Source organism: Sorex fumeus, unplaced genomic scaffold, assembly GCF_029834395.1.
Source record: "Sorex fumeus unplaced genomic scaffold, SorFum_2.1 ptg000128l, whole genome shotgun sequence".
Lineage (NCBI taxonomy): Eukaryota > Metazoa > Chordata > Mammalia > Eulipotyphla > Soricidae > Sorex > Sorex fumeus.
The window spans coordinates 2,021,659-2,034,325 of NW_026606185.1; the positions used below are offsets into that span (position 1 = coordinate 2,021,659).

The 12,667-nt window shown below is 63.6% G+C and overlaps 1 protein-coding gene across 1 annotated transcript in view; it reads left to right on the forward strand.

Annotated features, from left to right (window-relative positions):
• Positions 1-783: 783 nt before the first annotated feature.
• Positions 784-12,667, forward strand: part of MYO15B (myosin XVB) — a 28,666-nt gene continuing 16,782 nt past the window's right edge. Inside the window, exons 1-16 of the mRNA XM_056138410.1 lie at positions 784-1,889; positions 2,424-3,092; positions 3,167-3,230; positions 3,982-4,091; positions 4,205-4,278; positions 4,449-4,561; positions 4,717-4,820; positions 4,963-5,026; positions 5,185-5,298; positions 5,373-5,534; positions 6,055-6,168; positions 6,246-6,304; positions 6,374-6,512; positions 7,318-7,413; positions 7,538-7,669; positions 11,763-11,888. Coding sequence (XP_055994385.1) covers positions 784-1,889; positions 2,424-3,092; positions 3,167-3,230; positions 3,982-4,091; positions 4,205-4,278; positions 4,449-4,561; positions 4,717-4,820; positions 4,963-5,026; positions 5,185-5,298; positions 5,373-5,534; positions 6,055-6,168; positions 6,246-6,304; positions 6,374-6,512; positions 7,318-7,413; positions 7,538-7,669; positions 11,763-11,888 — 3,246 coding nt within the window. The remainder of the gene's footprint in view (positions 1,890-2,423; positions 3,093-3,166; positions 3,231-3,981; positions 4,092-4,204; positions 4,279-4,448; positions 4,562-4,716; positions 4,821-4,962; positions 5,027-5,184; positions 5,299-5,372; positions 5,535-6,054; positions 6,169-6,245; positions 6,305-6,373; positions 6,513-7,317; positions 7,414-7,537; positions 7,670-11,762; positions 11,889-12,667) is intronic.

The following is a 12,667-nucleotide window of genomic DNA, read 5'->3' on the forward strand; positions in this document are numbered from 1 at the left end:
TGCGAGAACTGCCCGTTTCCTGAGTTGCACAGTGACAGATGTGACCGGCTAGGTACACCACTGCTTCCTTCTTGGCAAACTGGGCAAGAAGCCTGGGCAGCCCACAGCGCAAAGCAGACCTCTGTCAGTGAATGGGTCAGTACAGTCCTTGGCGGGCCTTCCACCAGGGTCTGCAGCCAGCTCCAGGGGTACACAGAGGAGCTGCTGATGGACTGTGGGCATGCCTCCCAAGCAGAGAGCCCATCTGGAATGTTCCCTGGCCTGGTGTGGCTCTAGGGGGGGTTGGAGGTGCTACTGGTTAGGACAGACCTGAGTCAGTGGTCAGCAGACTCAGGATTCCTGATGGGGAGCTCAGGCCCCAGCTGCTACCTCCTTGGGAACTCCTGAGCCTACTCCCCAAAATGTCCCAGAGGCCTTCAGGTGGGTCCAGGGGTCAGTCCTGCCCTAGGTTCTCTACATACTATACCCAGGACAGCCCTGGGGATGGTTCTAGAAGACTGCACCCCCCCACCCCCAGCACCCAGGATCAGTTCAGCCCTGGCACTGCCTGCCCTACCAGGAACGGTGAGGCTTGGTGCCCTGTTGCCCTGCCCACCACCTATGCCTACTGGGGCCGGCTCCTCTTTCCCTGGCTGCCTGGCTCCTTTGTTGCCTGGGGGTCAGGACCCAACGCATCTGCATTATTGATGCCTTCCTGGGGGCACCCCGGGCACAGCAGAACTAGTGCTAGGGCTGCCAGAGGCGGGCAGGGGCGCGCTGAGCCCCTCTTCTCCAGAGTCCAGCATGGGCCGGCGCAAGGCCAAAGCGGTGCAGCGTCCAGAGCGACCCCGGAGGCCCCCCTCCCGGGAGCCCGAGTCCAGCTCGGCCAGCGCAGACCGCGCGCCTCGCGGACAACACCCCCAGGGGCGACGGAAGGCCCGCGCGCGCGGATCCAGCTCGGAGCCGGGCCCGGCTGGGGGCCCAGAGACCCCTGAGAGTCGCAGGAAGCCCCCGGCAGAGGGGAGCGGGAGCGGCGGCTGCTCCCCTCTGCCCAACGCCCCGCAGGGAAGTGGCAGCGCCCGGCGCCGGAGCGGCGGGTCCAGGGCGAGCGCGGAGCCTGGAGAGCGCCAGGGGGCGCGCCTGGAGGAGGGCGAACCCCGCGAAGGGCGGACAAGAGGGCGCGAGCGCCCACGGCGGAGAGGGAAAGACCGGGGCCCCTCCGGCCCGCGCGGCCGCCGCGAACCCCGGCGCAGCCTGGACGAGGACACGTCGTCGGGCCGGGACGCGGGCTGCTCCTGCGCGGACAGCGAAGCCCGCCGGGCCCGGGAGCGGGGAGGGCGCGGCGGCGGGTCCGGGCAAACAGACGCCGGCGCGGGGGATTCCGAAACCCGGCCTGAGTCGGCGTTAGAACCGGGAGCACGGCTGGGCGGCGGCGGCCGGACAGCGCCGTCCGGGCCCCAGCGCGTGACCCAGGGTGCAGACGCGGACTCGAGTCCAGAGGGGCCCGGGCCTGGCCGAGAAGCCGAGGCCGACGTGGCCGCCTCCGGGGACGTGGGGTCGAGCCAGGGCATGAGCGAGAACGGGGCGCAATGGGACGCGAAGTCGCGGGGAGCCCGGGCGGGAGACGCCGAGGTCCCGGTCGCCCGGGCAGGGCGCCGCCAGGTGGGAGAGGCGGTGGGGGTGGTGCAGGTGGCAGCTGCCGAGTGCCAAGCGGAGGCGGCAGGGGACGGCCAGCAGGGTGGCCCCGCGCCGCTGGCCGCCCTCGTGGCGCTCCGCAGGCTCCGCGCGAGGCCCCCGTTGGGCCCGGCTCCCCAGACCTCGTGTCCCCGGCGCACGGGCCTCAAGGAGCGGCTGGTGCGCGTAGCCCGCGCTCTGGGCCTCCTGCGGTGGCTGCTGCGGCAGCTCGCGAGGCCCGCGGGCGGCGGGGGCGGGGCGGGGCCGAGGGCAGGGCCGGGGCGGGGCTTCGATCAGGATCGGGGCGGGGCCTCTGGTCTGGGGGCGGGGCTTCAAGTAGGTGCCGGGCGGGGCCTCGAGCAGGACATAGGCGGGGCCCCGGGTCTAGGGGCAGCGACTCGGTTAGGAGTTAAGCAGGACGAGAGCGGAGCCTCTGGCAAGGGGCCAGGGCCGTGGGCGGGCATGGGGTGGAACCGAGAGCAGAACGGAGGCGGGGCCGCTGACCTGGGGGCGGGGCCTCGGGCAGGCTCGGGGCGGAGCCGAGAGCAGGACGGGGGCGGGGTCTCTGATATGGGGGCGGGGCTTCGGGCAGGCTCCGGGGAGGGCCTAGAGCAGGACAGGGGCGGAGCCGCTGACATGGGGGCGAGTCCGGGGGCGGACTCGGGGCGGGGCCGAGATCAGGACGGGGGCGGGGTCGCTGGCCTGGGGGCGGGGCCGAAGGCAGGCGCGGGGAGGGCCCTAGAGCGGGGCGGGGGCGGGGCCTCAGGCAGGGAGGTGGGCCCTCTGGTCGGGGGGCGGGGCCTCGGGGCTGGGCCGCGGCGGCGTCTGGCGTTGCGCCTGGCTGGCCTGGCGGGGCTGGGGGCGCGGCCGCGGGAAACCCCTGTCTGCGGCCCGAGCTCTTCGCAGGCCGCCCAGAGCCCGGTCCCCGACGGCGCCGAGCGCACGCCGGATCCCAAGTTCGCGGCGGTGTTCCCCAGCGTCCAGGGGGCGGGGAGGGCGTCGAGCAAGCCGAGGTGCACGGAGGGGCCGTTCCCAAACGCACCCGCGGGGGAGGGGACCGGTGCGGGGTCTTCAGGGGACCAGGAGAGAAGCGGGGCAGGAGAAGAAGGGGTGGCCCCACCGTGCCCCGACGAGTCCCCGCTGGACGCCAGCGGCTCCGGCAGCGAAGCGGGGCGCGAGCCCGTGGTGGGGGCGACCCCGGTGCACTGGGCGGATGGCGCGGACCCCCGCGAGGACCCGGCGCTGGACCCCGACGCGCTGCTGCCCCGCTTGGCCCTGGAGACCCGCCAGCGGCGGAGGGGGCGCCCGGGTCCCCGCTGGGAGCCGGAGGACGAGGCCGAGGAGGCGCTGGAGCGGGACCTGGAGCGCAGCCTCGGGCCCGACCCCCGCATAAGTCTCGCCGACGGCCTGGAGGACACCGACGACCTGGCCCGGCTGCAGTGAGCGGGGACCCGCACCCCCGGGGGGCCGGGCGGCCGGCAGGGGGGCGCGCTCACCCACCGTGTCCCCGCAGGCCCGTGTGCGACAGCTCCGTGCTGCTGTGCCTCAAGAAGCGGTTCCACCTGGGCCGGATCTACGTAAGGAGCCCCTGGGGGCCTCTCCCTTGGGGACTCCTCCCACACTCCTGGCCTCTGCCTCTGACTTTCCTGGGGGACCTGCCCAGTGCATATGCCCCATCTCTACTCTTCCCCTTCTCGTGTTTATTTACTCCCCTTCTTGTATGTCCATTACATTTTTTTCTTCTCTTTCTTTTTTTTGGGGGGAGGGCTGTTTGGGGCCACACCCGGCAGTGCTCAGGGCTTACTCCTGGCTCTGTGCTCAGGGATCACTCCTGGTGTGCTCAGGGAACCATATGGGTGCCGGGCATGGAACCATGGTCAGCCACATACAAGGCAGAGGCCCTACCTGCTGCTCTGCCTCTCAGATCTCTAAACTGTGTTTCTCTTTTGTTTTCTCTTTATTTTCAGTTTTCTCTTTTTTGTCTCAGTGTTTGTCCTCTTTCTCACAATTTCATCTCTTGGGGGGTTGGTGTCCATTAGTTTTGGAAGTTATTTTTGTTTCCTTATCTTTCTTTTGCATTTTATGGGTTTTTTGGGGGGGAGGGTGCACACACAGCAATGCTCAGGGTTTGACCCTGAACCCCTCCCCTCAGGGACCGGGTGGGGTTCAGGGTGCAGGAACCCAGGAGTCTATGGCTCAGCCATATACAAGGCCTGGCCCTCCCCACTGTACTTTTGCTCCCGTCTTCATTTTATGTTTTTTTTTTTAAATTAATCTTTGTATTGTTTTCCGCCAAGTTCTGACAAGCACCTTCACTTTCTCCCCCAGACCTTTGGGGGACCCCTCCTGCTGGCTTTGAACCCCCTACGGCCCCTGTCTCTCTTCTCGTCTGAAGTCCTGGCCAGCTACCGCCCCGGAAAGGCCCCCAACCCGGCCCCGTAAGTGACCGCAGCACGACTGAGGTTCCAGGCCTGCGGGCCCCATCTCCCGCTCCAAGGAGGGCGGGCCTGGATGCTCCTGGCCACCTGCTCAGCCCCCACTTTGCCCACAGACACATCTTTGGCGTCGCGGCCTCTGCCTACAGCCTGGCACAGGACACCGGGCAGGATGTGTGCGTCTTGCTCGGGTGAGTGATGCCCACCAGGAGGCAGGGAGATGTGGGCCCAGGAAGGGCTGAGGCCACCACTTGTGCCCTGGGATGAGGCCTTGGTGTGTGTCCCTGGGACTGCCCATTTCCGGTTGGTTTCACTTCCGGGTGAGCACCGCCCGCTTCCTGGGCTCCATCCCGGTGCCCCCCTCTACCCCCTGCAGTGGGCACAGCGGCTCCGGAAAGACGGAAGCTGCCAGCAAGCTGGTGGGGTTCCTGAGCAGCCTGCAGCAGGAGTGTCCAAGGGACCCAGGGTGCCAGGTGAGGGGTGGTGGCACAGCGTCCTGCTCCTCGGGCCAAGAGGAGGCCATGGTCAGGGGAGCCCAGGCCCTGCTGGCTCTGCAGGCACATTCAGGAGCTGCGGTGTGGCGACCCCCCGGAGCCCACCAGATCCTGATGTCCCCCTCCCCTAACAGCTGGCCCATGTGTTGCCGATTCTCAACAGCTTTGGCCATGCCAAAACGGTCCTTAATGCCAACTCCAGCCGCTTCGGCCAGGCCTTTCGCCTCTGCCTACAACAGTGCGTGACGGGCTGGGTTGGGGTTGCGGGGGCTCCCGGATAACCACCTGGTGGGAACCCGAGGCTGCCCAGGGGTGCCTTCTTGGGGACAGGGACTCTGGGTCCCTGCGCCCCAGGGCTCCCCGATTTCCTGTGCCTACAGGAGGGCTGTTGTAGGGGCATCTGTGTCACACTACCTGCTGGAGACCTCCAGAGTGGCCTTCCAGGTCAGCCCTGCCCTGCTGCCGCTGTGGGGACGGGAGTAGCCCCAGCCCCAAAGCCTCATTCTCCCCCCCCCACACACACACACACCCTGTAGGCCTTGCTCTTGCCCCTGACAAGGCCAGGCCGGGTCCCTGCTCCCCTCGGCCCCTCCTTCCCCCAGGCCCAGGCTGAGAGGAATTTCCACGTCTTCTATGAAGTGCTGGCAGGGCTGGACCCGGTGACCCGGGAGGAACTGTCCCTGCAGGGTCCGGAGACCTATCACTACCTCAACCAGGTAGGTGCTGGGCGCCTGCCACCGTGGATGCAGGCCCAGCTGGACCCGGCCTCTCACCCCACTACCGTGTGCAGGGTCGGGCATGCTGGCTGGAGGGCAAGAGGGATGCCCAGGACTTCGTGGGGCTGGTGCGGGCGCTGCAGGCGCTGGGCGTGAACCCTGAGGAGCTGAGCACAGTCTGGGCCGTGCTGGCCGCCATCCTGCACCTGGGAAACATCTGCTTCTCCTCCTCAGAGGTGGGCCCAGGGCCGAGGAGGGTGTGGGCTGGGCCTCCCCGTGACAGTGCCGAGGCTGTGCTCAGAGTCCCCGTGGCCTGCGAAGGCCCATTTGACAGATGGGAAAGCAGAGGCCTGCATCCTCACGGCTGCCAAAGCCTGACCTAGTAGAGTGCATCCTGCACTCTTTCTTTCATTTTTTTCCTTTGGCTTTTTGGACCACACCTAGTGATGCTCAGGGGTTACGCCTGGCTCTGCACTCAGGAATTACTCCTAGCAGTGCTCGGGAAACCCTACGAGATGCCGGGGATTGAACCCGGGTCAACCGCGTGTGAGGCTGGCACCCTGCCTGCTGTCCTCTCTCAGCCGGCTCCTCACACTCCTCAGGGGTTGTCGCCTTGATCATGGACCCACTGATGGGTTCCGAGCAACCGCACAGCGGGGAGGGCACTTGCCCCAGGCGTCACAGCTGCCCCCTCTCTCTGCGGCTCTCTGGGGACCCCAGCAGCGCCCTGCATGTCCCTCCTCCTCCTCTGTCCAGCGGGAGTCGCAGGAAGTGGCGTTCGTGTCCAGCTGGGCCGAGATCCACACGGCAGCCGGCCTGCTGCAGGTGCCGCCCGAGCGCCTGGAGGACGCGGTCACCAGGAAGGCCGCGGTGAGCCCAGGGCGCCCCGGGGGAGGGGGGCCACCTTGGGGAGGACCTGTGTGTACCCCAGCCTCCTCTCCCTCCAGGACACGCCCTACGGCCGGGCCTCCCGCCCCCTGCCCGTGGAAAGTGCCCTGGACGCCAGGTGCTGCTGGGCGGGGCCCCCCCCTCGGCAGTGGCCGGCACGTGACTCACAGTGCCCGCCCGTCCATAGGGACGCCCTGGCCATGGCCCTGTACTCGCGGCTGTTCTCCTGGCTCCTGCAGAGAACCAACGCGCGGCTGGCACCGCCCACCAACGCGGGCACCACGGACACGGTCACGGTCGCTGTTGTGGATGTTTATGGCTTCGAGGTCACCCCTCATGGGTTTCAGGGGACCCTGCCACTTCCGGGTGGGCTGCAGGGGGCCCGCACCTCCGTCGCTGGCACCTGGGCGGGGTGTCCTCCCGCTTCCTCTGAGTGCAGGTCCTGCCACTCAGCTGCTGTGTGACCCTGGGAGACACCCTCGTGTCTCTGATCCCAGCTGGATCAGAGTAGAGTCGACCTCGCTGGCCAGGGGGCTCCAGTGGGCTGCAGGGGGCCAGGAGACGGCACGCAGGACTGGCGCTTTGTACGCTGGGGTGTGTGTTCAGTCCCCTGAGCACCGAGCTAGGAGTCACCCCGATCACCACAGCCATGGCCTCCAGAACACAGGAAAAGGGGCAGATAACCCGTGACAGAGCTTAGCCCTGAGGACTCGGTAGCCCAATGTTGAGCTCTTAGGCTTTTCATGATCTCTTTCCAGAAGGTTCTGCACCCCTGGGGTGGGGGTTCCATGCAGGGCCCGGCTCTGGCCTGCTGCTCTGTACGGCCTCTGTGCACGCACACACTCATGCACGTATCTCATGCGGGTCCCACCCTCCACCCAGCGCCTGCTGTGGGGCGCTGCGGGGTGTGTGAGGACAGTGCTGGACTGGGAGGGGCTGCAGACACAGCAGGAGGAATGCTGGAAGGCTTCTTGGAGGTGGCAGCTGGAGCCCAGCCTTGAGGATGGGGGATTCTGGGATCTGGTCAGCTGGGTCCTCGCTAGAGCATCCAGCAGACCCCAGGAGGGCTGAGGCCTCTGGGCTACCACCCCAGTCCTGGGAGGTGAGACCCTCACCGGCCGTGCCCCCCAGGCCCTGCGCGTGAATGGCCTGGAGCAGCTTTGCAACAACCTGGCCAGTGAGCGGCTGCAGCTCTTCACCAGGCAGATGCTGCGGGCGCAAGAGGAGGTAGGGACGCGCCCTGAGTACGGGGAGAGACCGGGCCTGCCCACGGGGGCCCGGAGCCCCCCAGCGGCTCCTCTGTGGAGGGGAACAGGGGTGAGGAGGCCGAGGCTAATGAGGCTGTCTGCAGGAGGAGTGTGTGCGTGAGCAGCTGCCCTGGGCGCCCTGCCCCCCACCACCCCAGGAGTCGTGCCTGGGCCTCCTGGCCGGCCAGCCCCACAGCCTCCTGGACATCCTGGATGCCCAGACCCGGCTGGCCCAGGTGAGAGCCAGGGACTGGTTGTGGGCAGGGCATTGGGGGGCCCAGGGGGTCTGCGGTGTCACACCCTGCAACTCGGCCTCCCTGAGCCTCCTTGAGTGCAGCAGCCCGGTTGCCCAGAGGGGCCCCCCCTCACAGAAGCCCACGACTGCTGGCCCCCACTGGCCTAACAGCCAGAGACTTCACTCCCCCTGCCCACCCACAGCCCGGTGACCGGCGTGGGCTCATTGGCAACTGGGCCCCGTCAGGAGGCAACGTTGGTGCCCGCTCCCCAAGGGCCTGCCATGTCTGGAAGGAGGGAGTGAGTCAGGGAGTGAGTCAATGAGCAGTGAGTGAACAAGTGAGCAAAGGATGAGTAGACAGGTGAGCGTGAGCAAGTGAATGAATGAATGAATGAGTGGGAATGAATGAATGACTGTGTATCGGGCCCAGTCCTTCCCCTCCGCACCCGCAGGGAGGTCGCAGGCTCACGTCTGTATAGCACCACACAGGTGTGACTCCAGGGCTGGTGGTGGGCAGGGCCCATTTGGGACTGGGCTTCTGGGGTTGGGGTTCAGTCGGGTGAGCCCGTGCCAGCCCAGCAGGTGACCTCTGCACTCTATCCCCAGACACACTTTTTAGTCACAGTCTCTGGTAAAATGGTCCAGTGGTATTAGCTTTTATGGTTCTGATGTACAAAGTACCAGCACCTTCACTAAGGCTCCCCTCCTCCCCTTCTCGGTCTTACGTCTCTGTAATCTGACCATGGTAGTCAGAGGCCACAGGCTGTCCTGGTCGATACCGTCTGTTTCCTCGTCTGTCTCAATTCCAGGTGAGTGAGCTCACCGGTCTTTGCCCTTCCCACCGGGACTTTTTATTTTTCCTTTTTGGGTCACACCCAGCAGTGCTCAGGGGTTATTCCTGGCTCTGCGCGCAGGAATTACTCCTGGCAGTGCTCGGGGGACCCTGTGGGATGCTGGGAATCGAATCCGGGTCAGCCGAGTACAAGGCAGACGCCCTCTCCACGCTGTATTGTTGCTCTGCCCCCCCCCCCATTTGTACTTTTTCCCCCTTAACATGACACCCTCCAGCTCCATCCCGGCGACAACAAACTGAGATTTCGTCTTTTCTGACAGTTGCATAGTATTCCACTGACAGTATTGACCACAGCTGCTGCTCTGCTGGGCGGGTCACACTGCTGGTACTCAGAGCACACTCCCAGCTCCGTGCTCAGGGGGCACTCCTGGCGGGATGAGACGCGGTGCTGGGCCTTCCTGCTGTGTACTGTCTGCAGCCCCTGCCGTCTGCACCCGGGTGACATCGGTGTCACAGAGCCCTAAGGAAGGGTTCCTGCCTTTCCCCCATGTCTTTGGAAGGGCTTTGGGCCTCTCAGTGACGGCTTGGGAGGATTCACCGGTGATCTCATCTGGCCTGGACCTTTGCTCTTGGGGACATCTTTTTTTTTTCTTTTTGGGTCACACCCAGTGATGCACAGGGGTCACTCCTGGCACTGCACTCAGGAATTACTCCTGGCAGTGCTCGGGGGACCATATGGGATGCTGGGAATCGAATCTGAGTTGGCCGGGTGGAAGGCAAATTCCCTGCCCACTGTGCTGTCACTCCAGCCCCTGTACTATTGCTCTTGGGGGCATCTTCCCATGACCCTCTTGCTTTCCTTCTTTGTGATCGGAGGCTTGGGGCTTCCTGCTTTCTCTGGGCCATCCTGGGACCCTCATCAGGGACCCGTTGCTTTCCATTGCTCCTGCCTACTGGCACAGACCTGCAGAGGAACCGCTGAGGGTCTTGTTTATTTATTTTTGAGTCACACCTGGTGATGCTCAGGGGTTACTCCTGACTCTGCACTTAGGAATTACTCCTGAGGGTGCTCGAGGGACCACATGGGATGCTGGGAATCGAACCCGGGTCAACCACAGCAAAGTCAAGGCAAACGCCCTCCCCACTGTACTATCGTGCCAGCCCCCTTATTTATTTATCCCCCCTCCCAGGTAAAGGCCAGGTATCTGTTGAAATTTCTCCCCTTTCCTCTCTGATAATATTTCTTCAGGTTTTCTCTTTTTCCTTTCTCTCCTCATGAGTCTAGCTAATGTCTATCAGTCTTATTAATTCTTTTGAAAATGCGAAGCCTTTGTTTCATTGACTTGTACTGATTTCTCTGTCATTGATTTCTGTTCTCAGTTGTATTATTTTCTTCCTCTCCTTGCCTTGGAATTCATTTGTGAATATTTTCTTTGGTTGGTTTGGCTTTTGTCTTAGGCCACGGGCTCTGCACTCAGGGATCACTCCTGGCAGCCTCCAGGGGACCGTCCAGGGTGCTATGGATTGAGCCTGGGTTGGCTGTGTGCACGGCAAGCTCCTGCCCACTGTCCTGTCACTGTCCCGTCATGCTGGCCTCAGTGTCTTCAGCTGTGAGGTCGTTGTCCCTTGGACTTCCTGGTCCCCTGGCGTGTGCCGTTCTGTGAAGATCCTTCTTGGTGTGGCTTTGGCACTGCCCCACTGGCTCTGTTACCTCCTGTCATCATTCTTCATTCTCAGTCATTCTGAGAAATCGTTTTAAGTTCCTTCTTTGATTTCCTCTTTGACCTGGTGATTATTTAACCGGATGCTGTTCAGTGTCCAGATGTTGGCCTTGGGGCGGGGGTTTGAGTGCTGCGGGTCAGGCACTTGCTTTGCTCGCAGCCAACCCCAATTTGATCCCTGGCATTGCCTGTGGCCCCCTGAGCCCCGCCAGGAGTCCGCGCTGAGCCCTGCCAGGAGTGGCCCAGCTCCTGGCCAAGCAAACCAACAGAAACAAAAGTTGGGGCTTTCGCGAACTTTTCTTTTTCCCTTTTTGGGCTTTGGGCCACACTCTGTAGACTTTTTTGTTGTTTGTGTTTTTGTTTGGGGGCCACACCTGGTGGAGCCCCAGGCTTCCTCCCAGCCCTGTGCTCGGGATCCTTCCTGCCGGGCAGGGCTCTGGGGACCGTCTGTGGTGCCTGTGTGCCAGCGGCGTCCTCCTGCCACCCTGCAGCTCCAGCCTGGGCACTCAGAGACTGATTACTCTGCCCCGGCCTGCGGGTGACCCGGCTTCCTTCCCTCTTCTCTGCCCTTGCTGGCCAAGCGGGGTGTTCATCCTGAAATGATTGTGGTCCGGCAGCTCTGATTGTGGTCCTGGGGAAGAGGTTTGGGTCACACCATATGGTGCTCAGGGATCACTGCAGGGTGCTGGGAATTGAACCCGGACTCTGGGCTGCAGAGCCCCAATTGCTGGGCTGCCAGCCAAGCCCTATTTTGAAATTGTGTTTAGTGACGCAGAGGACATGCCTGAGGGAAAACATGCTGTGCTCTGGCAGGTCCGCGGGGGGTGCGGTGTAGACGAATTGCTTCTGGTTGGGAATGACGTGCGTGTGTTTGTGTATGTTTGTGAGCATATGTGTGTGTGTGCGTGCATGTGTGTGAACGTGTGTGTTTGCATATGCATGCATGTGTGAATGTGTGCATGCATGTGAACATGTGTTTGCATGTGCATGCATGTGTGGATGAGTATGTGCATGTGTGTGCATGCGTGTGAACATGCATTTGCATGTGCATGCATGTGTGAATGAGTATGTGTCCAAGCATGTGAACGTGTGTTTGCGTGTGCATGCATGTGTGAATGAGCATGTGTGGGTGCGTGTGTGTGAACGTGTGTTTGGGTGTGCATGCATGTGTGAATGAGTATGTGCGTGCGTGTGAATGCGTGTATACGTGTGTGAAAGTGTGTTTGCTTGGGGCCACGCCCTGCAGGGCCCAGAATCCAACCCAGGCCCCCCAGTGCAAAGCTGCAGCCTGTTGCGCTACCCCAGTCCCCGTGTTTTTCTCCCGTGTGACCCCACAGACCGCCCGAGGGCCCGGTGGTGTGTGTGCGGCCCTGGAGTCCTTCTCGCAGAGATTTCCCCGCTTGCTGGGCGGGGCTGTCTCTGATGGGCTCAGGAATCAGGACCCTTCCTGCTGAGAGGAGGGGGAGTGGAGCCACCTAGATTCCGCGCCCCACCCCCACCCCCACCCAGTGTATAGTGCCTGCAGCTCGGGGAGGGCCCAAGGCCAGGCACCGGGGCTGAGGGGTCCTGCCCCCCGCCAGGCCACAGACCACACGTTCCTGCAGGAGTGCCACTATCGCCACGGGCAGCACCGCTGCTACGGCAAGCCCACACGGCCTCTGCCTGCCTTCACTGTGCGCCACGCAGCCGGGGCTGTCACCTACCAGGTAAGAGAGCGTGGAGAGCCGGTGGCACAGGCCCCTCAGGCCCTCCCCAGTCCGAGCTCAACCCGTGGGATCTTGCCTGACGGTCCATCCTTGCTGGCCTCAGGAGCCTCCGCCTCACAGGGCAGCGCTCAGGCCCCGTTGCCTTCTCGCCCCATCTGTAAGATGGTGGGAATCTGCCTGAGAGCCTCCTCGCAGGGGCCAAAGGTGACAGCACGGAATATGCCAGGCCTGGAACCAGTGTGAGGTGGGGGCAAGTCAGGGAAGACTTCCTGGAAGAGGCCCTTGGGGCAACAAGAAAAAAAGGGAGAACTATTAAGAGTCACAACAGTAAAACAGGAGCCTGGAGGTGGCGGAAAGGACCGGAGCATGGGGGAATCCTGGGTTTGATCCCTTGGAGATGGTCCTCTCAGCACTGCCAGGAACAGCTCCTGGGCACCTCTGGGTGTGGAAATAAGCTTCAGAGGGGGAACACAGGGGCCAAGCGACAGTACAGCAGGGTGGGGACTCACCTTGCATGTAGCCGACTCTGCTTCAGTCACCAGCATCACGTACAGTTCCCTGGACCTCAACAGGAGTGAGCCCTGAGCACTGTCCGGCAGGGCCCGGAAACAAAACTAAAACTAAAACTGCCGCTTCCTCCTCCTCCTCCTCCTCCCCTCCTACTCTCCCTCCTCCTCTTTCTCCCCCTCCTCTTTGTCCTCCTCCTCCCCTCCTCCTCTTCCTCCTCCTCCCTCTTCCTCCTCCTGCTCTTCCTCCTCATTGGAGTTTGAGCGCAGGGC